Raw genomic sequence first — 10000 nt, forward strand, 5'->3', positions numbered from 1 at the left:
TTTTTACTTTAGTAACCCTTTTGCCTTAACATTTAATGGCATAAACTAATGAGCAGTATATTTTAAGAGCTTGTATTGATCTCTGTTAATCTTAGTTAATAAAACACTTCTCTCACTTGATTAATGTTAACAGATACAAGTTTTGAATTGTTAAATGTATTAATAATTGTTAAAACATTAAGTAGTATTAAGAAGGCTGTAGAAGTGTTATGCATCGTTGTTTTTATGTTTTTTTAATGAACGTTATTAAGTGAAGTGGAGGAATATTGAGGCTCGCTTTAGTAACGAGGTGAAACTTAAAAACATAAATTAGAAAAAAGTTAAAAATATATTACTTGAAATAAAATGTTAACAGAAATAAAAACTTTTTCTATTACAGCTAGTTGCCAATGTAGCATTTCCCATTTTAATTGTTTGTTAAAAATAATGTCTGTAAATTATCATTTTTGTTTAAATATCAGAATTTTTTTTTTTTTTTTTTTTGGAAAAAAAATAAAACTTTAAATGCCTAAAACATTTGTACTTTCACTGTCAAAAGTTCAAAACTTAAGAACGAGAACTTTATCATTTTAAATGTGATCTAATGAATATTCATGAGCCATGCTTCTCTCTCTCTCTCTCTCTCTCTCTCTCTCTCCTCTGTTGCTAGGCAACGACCTGAGGCTGGTCCCCTGCACCAGTAAATCCATCCTTCCTTTCTGTCTTCAGCTCATGCTGGCCTGTTTTAAGGTACCGGATCTGAACCTCTCACCCGCTTGAAGCACGCGCTTCAGATTGACTTCAACTCGTCTCCTTTCTTTCTAAGCTGAGGGCCTTCACAGATAACAGAGACGACCTGGCCCTGGGTCATGTGATCGTTCTCCTGCAGTATGATTGGCCGCAGGGCGAGCATCTCTTCCTGAAGGCGGTGGATAAGATCTGCCAGCAGGGCAGCTTCCAGTACGAGAACTTCTTCAACTACGTCACCAGTATCCTTCAGAAGAGAGAGAGATTATGATTCATGACTTTAAGCCTTTATGCATAAAGCATAATAAAAGTTAGTTTCAGTGCATTAATTATGCCTTGTAATGCACTTATTGTACTGTTAATACATTATAACACTTATCTATTTGTTAATACACCATACATTTTAAATTTAGTTATAATTTTTATTATGACAATGTTACAATGCACATTAGGAATCTATATAAACGTGTAACAATAATGCATTAATATAAAGACTATAAATAAACATGCATCCAAAATAAACACTTTTGTTTACATGAGGTGTGTGTGTATTTATTATGCATATATTAACACACACATGTGAATGTATATATTTAAGAAAACTGTTACTTTTATATTTGTATATGATGTAAAATATATGCTTTTAAGATTTTTCTGTATATATGTGTGTGTGTTTATTTTTACATAATAAACATACACAGATTTTATTTTGGATGCAATCCATTGACGGCACTAATTCATAGACTACTAGAATTTAATCCTTAAGAATCTGATTTAAGATTTCTGAAATAAAAGTCAGTAAAATCTTTTTATGGTATGACTTTTCACAAAATCAGTTTTATGTTTCGTCACTCAAAAGTCTGATGCAGTGAGAATATGACGCCTGAAAGTAATGGGAAAAAATGTCTCGAGGCCCAAACTGAGCAAAGCTATGTAATTTGCTGCAGACCTCGATGTTTATATGGACATAAACTCTATTAAACATGGCGCGGTAGCTGTGCAGTTATTTTTTCCCGCTGCGGGATCATTTAAAATGTTTGAATTGCATGTGTTTTTACGTGAATGTCTGTCCTTGACCCGCTCTCTCTCTCAGACATTGACATGTTAGAAGAGTTTGCTTACCTGCGCACCACAGAAGGAGGGCGGGTCCAGCTGGAGCTGCTGCCCAATCAGGGGATGCTCATCAAGTAAGCCCCGCCCACCTCACACACACACACACACATCAGCCAATGGAACTGGAGATGATGAGAAGCGATCATCGAAGGTCTCTCCCTCCTTCCTGTTTCCTTTCTCCTTTTGTTTTGGACTTAGGGGACAGGCTGCGGTTCAGAACAGGGCTGACAGGAACAAGGCGGTTTGCTTAGCGTGTTTTCTTTACCCTGCTTTAGTGCCGATGTCCTCCAGCTGCTTTGTGAAGCCTTTTTGATCGGGTTTGTGGTTTTTATGGGGTTGAAACTCGTGAGTTTGCGGTTGAGCATCACGACGAACCAATAAACGACTTCTAAGTGCAAGCTCTTTAGTGACATTAAGAGCCTTTATCATCCACAGAACCACTAAAGATTACTGGGAAAAAATGGTTCTTTTTGGGAACCAAAATGTTTCGAGGCCATTTCAACTCATCCTGGATTTTTTATTTATTTTTTTTAAGTACCTAACTTAATTTGTTCTTCTTAAAATATAAAGGAAAAAATATATACTCATCCCACTTGACTTTTCGATCCCCGAATCTAAAAATAAAGATGATAAAAGAAAAGTTTAAGAACCAAAATCTAAAAGTGTTAAACATTGGAGGACAAAAAGTGCTTTTTCCGTTCTTTTTTAACAGCCATCATTGGCACATAATGCAACACAGATGACTAAAGTCAATAGATTTTACTAACGGATGCAAATAAAAATAAAATTCTGATGCCATTTTCTAAACTGTAATTTGTCCTCTTTAAAATAGTGGAGTAATTTAAGACGGGCCGGTTTCTGAAAGGTGGTTGATTTGACCCGGGATCATCCTTTTTCTGTGGCATCATGTAAATATGGAATCGTTGCATGTATCACGTCAGAGCTGAAATAAAGCAAGAAGTCTTAGTTGAAATGAGCATGTTTTGTCGTGATGGTGTTTCAGATGTGATTTGAAGCTGTGTAATGGTAGTGTTTGGACGAGCCGCTAGCTCTTGACCGAGCGTTTCTTCCGCTGTGACAGTACATCAGCTCTTCTCATGCTGGCGGTGCGTTTATGAGTGTTTGCTGTCCGTAGGAACCCTAGCCCCGCCCTGGGGGTGGAGTTAAACACCCTGCTGCTTCCAGGGGCTCAGAAGGCTGACAGGTACCCCGCCCCCTTCACCCAAACCACGCCCCCAACCCTCCCAGACTCCTCCCAGCCTGGTCATGCGCTCACATTCTCCTCCTATTATTTCTCTTCATTCCGCTCAAGCATTTTCATTTTGCAAGATCGTTCCCGCTCTCATACGGCTCCCTTTCTGTTGTGTTTTACTCAAGTTGTTGTGAAGTCTTCGAAGGATGTTTTTTTTGGTTGTTTTATATTACATTGCGCTCATTTCTTCTTTTTTTTTATTCATTGAAATGCAGCGTTTTACATTCATGAGTGAATCTCACAGGTGGTGTCAAGAAACGTCTGAGTTGTATCACACCTGGGAATCAGAAATAAAAAATAGAAAATTATATTTTGCTTTAATAAAACTTTCTTTTTTTTAACCGTAATCTCTTCTTTTTATTTAAATGCAAAAAATATATTTTTTATATTTATTATAAGTGCAAGTACACACAATGTATTTAGTATTGTACTAATATTTGCTTGTTTTAAATTGAAAAGGTGTAGATGTGCTTAACAATTGCCCAAAATAAAAAACAAACATAAATAAATAAAAGTACCATCATCCAAAATAGACTGGTTTAATACAAAAAATATTTATTTATTATTTTATTTATTTAGTTTATTTCTTTGCAGTTCTGAATCTTTATTTGCATTTTATTTTTAACTAGATATTGAGTTTATTTTAGCACCATTAAACAATGAATTGCATCCATAATAAATGTTTTTGCTCATATAATATGTATGTGTATCATGTATATATGGACACAAAACAAATTACACAAATTTACCTATATAGATGTAAATATTTTCTAAATATCTACTGTATGTGTGTGCGTAATAAATATACACAGTACACAAACGTGTTATGTAAACATATTTATTTTATGTTTTTTTTATGTAATTTTTAAATTGGGCATGCAATATGAGACAGACGTTTCTTTGTGAGGTTCACCCCTATGTGTATTTTCTGCCACTGTGTGTGTGTGTGTGTGTGTGTGTGTGTGTGTGTGTGTGTGTCCAGTGTTTGATTGAGAGAGCATTACTCTTATATCTGTCTGAATGTGAAGAAACAGCTGTTTTGTTTCTTGTTCTGAACAAAGTTCACGTTCACATTGGTTCAGTACTCGGCTCGTCTGTATTTGGTGGCCCGTGTCGGCTCGGTGTGTTCTCAAACACTGTGTGTGTGTGTGTGTGTGTTTTCACAGACATCACACCGTGACTCGAGGAATCACCAAAGGAGTGAAGGAGGATTTCCGGCTGGCGATGGAGCGTCAGGTGTCACGGTGCGGAGAAAACCTGCTCACGGTGCTCCACCGCTTCTGCATTAACGAAAAGATCATCCTCGTCCAGTCCTTACCCTGACCTTTGACCTGTGTATCAGTCCGGTTTTCTTACTTTTCATACATTTCAGAAATGTGGTCAACATTGTTGCATCATATACCAAACTTCGGACATGTTTACAGTTATAATTCCTCGGGCGGATCTCATTTAGGTCATGGTTTTATTTTAGGTAATAATTAACAAACGTTCAAAAGTATTCAGCATTTTTGTGTTATTTGTCTGTAATGTGAAGAGTTCACTGTCGAAGCAAATGCACATGTTCACATCATATTGTTGTAAAATACTTGTGAACTAACTAGACTGTGTTATTGTATAATATAATGTTGTGTTGGCAGCTCATAATAAATAAAACATTTGTTCTCTAGTTTGTTTAATTGCCATTCTCTACCTGTTTCAGTTTATTCATCACTACATTAAGGTCCCTTTTCACTGTAAATGTCAAGATATCTATTGTTCAATTTAAGGTTATTAATTTCAAGGTACTTTTGCATGCATTGCTAATCTTTGTAATTAATAACTTTAAAGCAGCAGCTCTCTAAATGTCCCAGACTTTAAGCAATGCACATGCATGCTTTTTTTCTTTCTTTTTTTTACGATTTTAGATTTAATTTGATTAAATTTTTTACTCGCAAATTCTACCAATACATGTTTTAGAGCTTGAAAAATATTCTTTTAAATATTAAAATGATTATGTGCATCATGGAATTTTGCAACAAATTAATAATTTTTGCATAATGAAATGTACACATGAATAGGAATTATAAATGTAATATGTACATATGTAATATACATAATATACAAGGTACACTTTTTAAATGTAAGCAAAAATCTATTTTGGATGTGATAATTGAGATTAATCATTTGACTGCCCTAGGATGAAATTGCCACATGAAGCTGGCCTTGCATTAATATACATGCATATACATATATAAACTCTATTTCCAGGTACGTAAATATCTTAATTTTAGGTTTTCTCTTATTTCGAATAGTTTTACATCACTTTTAGGCTCTTGAATATGTTTGCTAAAGTTTTTTGATTGCTTATCTGCTCAACAATCTCTTATATAATCTCTTAATAATTAGTGAGAATTCTTCTAATCACTGTTCTTCTCTCTCCGATGGACTGGGAAGGTCGGCCTGCAGAGCTGCTCTAAGATTTGCCCAGAAGAGTTTCTGCTTGGCTCCCTCCAGTGGCCACTCCAGATAGGTGCGCCTCGACATCATAGACTTGAGCTGGTAGTATTTGGAGGGAATGAGATACAACGGCAGAGGCTCCAGCAGAATGAGGATGATGCTGTCCATCCCTCGCGTCACCCGCTGGTGATTGGCGAAGTAGAGCTCGTAGTGGCACCATTCGCTCTGGACGAAGTGAGAGGAGAGGACAAAGACACACCTTCGGCTCTGCTCGATGCATCGGAGGATGTTCTGGACGATCGTCTTTCCCGGGATGAAGTCGCGCTCGTGGTGACACACTCGCAAGCTGCAGTCGCCTTCGAGCTTGGGAAGAAACTGAGATTTGACCCAGTCTGCATTCTTTTGGCTGTACGAGACGAATGCATGGAAACGCAACCCTTCCAAGTCTTCCGATTTCCCTCGGGAAGTCATTGCATTGTGCTTGGCTCGTGTCCATTTCCAGATCATCTTGAGGTACCACGGCCCATCCAGGCGGTTGCAAAGAAGGCTAACGGTGACTATTAAAGTGATCGTCGGGATCAGAATAGTAATAGCCAGGATCCAAGCATTGCAGGAGATCTCAGGTAGGTAGAAGTCTTCTAGTAAGGAGTTGCTCCAGGATTCTGGGTAACTGCACCGGTATCCTTCCGGCCAGTGTCCAAGAGTCAAACCAAGGGTTTCTCCTTTCGGTCGTGTTGCTCGGTCTTTAATGAGAGCGGTGAATTCACGCAAAGCACAGGTGCAGATGAAAGGGTTGCGACTCAAGTCCAGATCTTTAACAAGCGGACAGGTCTTAAGGGCTTCCGGTAAAGGCAAGTGAATTGAGTTGGATCTTGCAGAGAGTTTCTGCAGGTTTGGGAACCCTTGACAGGTGGGAAGGTCTAAAAGACGGTTGTCCGTAAGGTCAAGGACCCTCAATTCATCCAAAACCCGAAGATCTGACGGAACTGAGGTCACTCGGTTATTCCGAAGGTTTAGGATCCGTATTGATTCGGGCAAGCACTTGAAGACGCTCTGGTCGAACCCATTCGATGACAAATCCACGTGGACAACTTTGGGAGGCCAAACACACTCACCTTGTTCTTCTGAATATGTGAGTGTGTTCAGACTGAGGTCGACGTATTGAAGAGAATTCATGAGATGGAATCTTGAGGTCAGCGGTCTAAGGAGTTTCATGTTGTTGCCCCTCAGAACCAGCTTTACCAGGTTTGTTAGTGTACCACATTCAGTATCCGGATCAACCGAGAAGACGCTTTCCGTAAGAGCGCAATTGGACAAGTCCAACCCCTCGATCATGCTAACAGTCAAAGGACAGGTCATGAAGATGATTGGGGTTTGGGTACAACTGACGTTTCTTGCAGGCATGTTTATGAAGAAGTCATAGAGCTCCATCTGATTGAAGATGAATACGGTTACGGATGCTCTAGTTGTAGAGAAAGAGTCCAGCATGCGGCTCGTCGACAACGGCATGCCGCCTTCCATTTTTGTCATCGTAAGGTCCGAAAAAGAGAGCTGTCGAATTGTAGACTGCAATACTGTGTTTACGCAGCTTGTTAGAACTTTCCAAGTGGTTTTCACTTTGGAGATTTCCAAGCTAACGGTGCGTAGGATTCCTCTGCGGTGCATCTGCTGGATGACCTTCATCTCGCTGTCCACCAAAGTGAACTCGACTTCTTCAAAGGCCGCAAAAACATCAGTTGCGATTCTGATGTCAAGGTCGCTTTTAGACAAGGCGATGATGGCTTTCTCAGAGCGTACTTCTGTGAGACTGTTCTTCTCATATGCGTGTAGACCTTGTGCATTAATAAAGAGCGTTTTAAGGGTAATATTGGCAATGTAACTGAAGTCTTGGTTGCTGATTGATTTGGCGCTCAGGCCCAACCATTGCAGGCGTTTCAAGGTGGAAAATTCCTTTCCTAGCGCCATGATGGAAAACAAGTTGGACGATAAATCTAAAAGCTGCAAGCGTCCTGCTTTAAGCAGGTACAGTTGGTCCGAGAGGTTCTGGAGTCTGTTGTGCGACAAATCCAAGATCTCCAAAACCGGCGTGTAGTTAAATGTGTCAATGTTTATGTTCTCCAGTATATTCCAGGACAGATTGAGGAAGTGAAGTCTTGGTGTTGTAATGAAGTCTTTGGAGGTCAGTGTCTGTATGCGATTCATAGACAGATCCAAGTCCTCCGTTGACGGTTTGAGATCGGGGGGAACCGAGGACAGGTTCTGAGATGAGTAATTCAGTACCGTCCGCTTAATGGCCAGAATGAGAGACGGCTGGAAACACGTGATATAAACAGACAGCAGCCACCAGCCCGACAGCTTCATTTTTCTGAAGGAGAAAAAAAAAACACTTAATTTCATTTCCTCTTTTAGGTCAGCCTCATTTTTAGCTTCAATTTTGTCTCAGTTTGCATTGCCGTTTCGTAGCAGCATTTCAAATTTGCTAAAATAACACTAAACACATTTATAAATGCAAACGAATGCCTTTGGGAAATAGTGCATTTGGATTACTTTTACTGTAAATCAAAAGACGTTGCAGGATGAAAGTTATTAAATGTTAATAATGGCATAATATGGCAAATATGGTAATGTTGGCATTTAAATTTACTGTTCAGTTGTATCAGTTGTGTTTGTAAAAGTCCTGTTTAATTAGCATGTATATTATCTTTACATTGTTTTTAACTGATCAGACTTTATTTTAGCATACTCTATAATCAACCTATTGGCATTAGATAGATAGATAGATAGATAGATAGATAGATAGATAGATGCATAGATACATAGGTAGATAGATACATAGATAGACAGATAAATAATTTCTCTTACCCGTCTGCTATAGATGGGGTTGTTCGCTGTCTTATGAGACTGTGCATCACATTTAAATGATGTTACTGGACTTCTGCTTTTTCCAGTGTTTCACTTCCCCTAATACAGTCATTTACTGATAGTCACCAAGTTATTTACTCTCAGAGACGGAGCCTCACATGGAAGTAATACTTTGACTTTGTTGCAGGCATCTTTCAATCTAAGAAACCGTTCGTATGACAGCAAGCGGGCGCTACGTTTCATTCTGTTTTGTTTTGAATATACATAGCCTAACTCTAGCACATCTGCATTTATTAATATTTACATATTCGTATGCGATGCCGGAGCACAGGAGCAGTCGTCAGCAGCACAGGTAGATTTGTAGAAATATTTCTTTTATGCCAATAATCATTAGGTTATTGCGCAAAGATCATTGATAATATACCACTGATAATATATCAAAACTTAACTTTTGAATAGTAATATGCATTGCTAAGGACTTTGGTCAAATTTAAAAGTGATTTTGTCAATATGTAAATTTGGGGTTTTTTGCACCCTCAGATTTGTTACAGATAGATGTCGGCCAAATATCCTAACAAACATCAATGAAAAGATGATTCGGAAATCTCAATTTCAAAACTGTGGTGCAGGGTCATGTATGTCAAAACAGGATGTTCACCATGAATCATTTTTAAGCATTTGAGCAGCTTTGTTTGACTGTAGATGCAGTACCGTATTCGTCCAGCAGATGATTTGGTTGCTCCTTCTCCTGATTTAACGGTTCTTCAGAGTTACAGAAACACTGGTAGATAACAGATAACATGCTCAGCACTTTATCCTTCACAGTAGATATCCATCTCTCAACAAACTTTCACGTACAGTCTGTATTTTTCCGGAGGACTGATAATGTAATTACGAAGACGCAGTTAATGCTGTTAACCATTACAAACACCGTCCGAGGCTCTCTTAAATGTGTGTGACTAAGCAACCATAATGTTTTATTTGAGCTTTAGGTCTTTTATCAAAGAATCTTGAGTATTTTAAAGCACCAGGTGATGGCGTGCCCCTGACTCCAGGATGAGGGTAATTATTATTATTAAATTAAGGCTGCATTTCAGTATGAAAATGTAATATCACATTATATTGCTCTGTATCAAGAGTACCTATAAGGCTATATATAGCATAAATTTCACATATGTACATTCTCCGAAGATATAGTTTAATGCAATATCTAAAATTCCTCTAGTAGAATTTGTGTCTATACATATACTAATAATATCTAGCCTGTAAGGTGCTTTTTATTTAGTAGCATATAGCATTTATATAGCAGTCGTATATTAGAAATAGTTTGTTTATGCATGCAACTTCATTAAAAGTAATTAATATGCATTGCCAAGAACTTAATTTGGACAACTTTAAAGGAGACTTTCTCTAAAAAAAACATGATTTATGAAGATTTATGAAGAATTCTGGTTTGTAGAACATTAAAATTATTAACCTAAAATAAGGTTTCCAAAACAAAATGTCACCTTTAATGCTGTCTGTAAAGTTCGCGTAACCAAGAAAAAAAGTTTTTGAACGTTTTGAAAGCTGGACGATTTAAACGTTTAGGAAACGGGTAGCATAATATTT

General features: G+C 37.9%; 2 protein-coding genes across 6 annotated transcripts in view; one reads left to right on the forward strand and one right to left on the reverse strand.

Annotated features, from left to right (window-relative positions):
• ints10 (integrator complex subunit 10) overlaps window positions 1–4757 on the forward strand; it is a 13455-nt gene extending 8698 nt beyond the window's left edge. For 2 of the 5 annotated variants that reach the window (XM_043233215.1, XM_043233216.1), the window contains exons 14-18: window positions 650–729; window positions 806–968; window positions 1820–1913; window positions 2975–3043; window positions 4258–4757. In XM_043233215.1, coding sequence (XP_043089150.1) covers window positions 650–729; window positions 806–968; window positions 1820–1913; window positions 2975–3043; window positions 4258–4414 — 563 coding nt within the window. In that variant the 3' untranslated portion in view covers window positions 4415–4757. The other 3 variants (XM_043233217.1, XM_043233218.1, XM_043233219.1) reach the window with 2 other exon arrangements.
• Window positions 4758–4866: 109 nt separating this feature from the next.
• tlr1 (toll-like receptor 1) lies at window positions 4867–8513 on the reverse strand. The gene is made up of 2 exons (XM_043233214.1): window positions 8390–8513; window positions 4867–7892 (listed from the first exon to the last, which is right to left on the reverse strand). The coding sequence occupies exons 1-2, from the start codon at window positions 8434–8436 to the stop codon at window positions 5492–5494; spliced, it is 2448 nt and encodes an 815-aa protein (XP_043089149.1). The 5' UTR covers window positions 8437–8513; the 3' UTR covers window positions 4867–5491.
• Between the last annotated feature and the right edge of the window lie 1487 nt (window positions 8514–10000).

The sequence above is a fragment of the Puntigrus tetrazona genome, unplaced genomic scaffold (genome assembly GCF_018831695.1).
Source record: "Puntigrus tetrazona isolate hp1 unplaced genomic scaffold, ASM1883169v1 S000000769, whole genome shotgun sequence".
Taxonomy (NCBI): domain Eukaryota; kingdom Metazoa; phylum Chordata; class Actinopteri; order Cypriniformes; family Cyprinidae; genus Puntigrus; species Puntigrus tetrazona.

What these genes read in the sequence shown, in the direction of transcription:
- tlr1 (XM_043233214.1), bottom strand. Translation starts at nt 8,436, where the DNA reads ATGCACAGTCTCATAAGACAGCGAACAACCCCATCTATAGCAGACGG. An exon ending in ACCCCATCTATAGCAGACGG is followed by an intron (nt 7,893 to 8,389) that starts GTAAGAGAAATT and finishes TTTCTCCTTCAG; the next exon opens with AAAAATGAAGCTGTCGGGCT.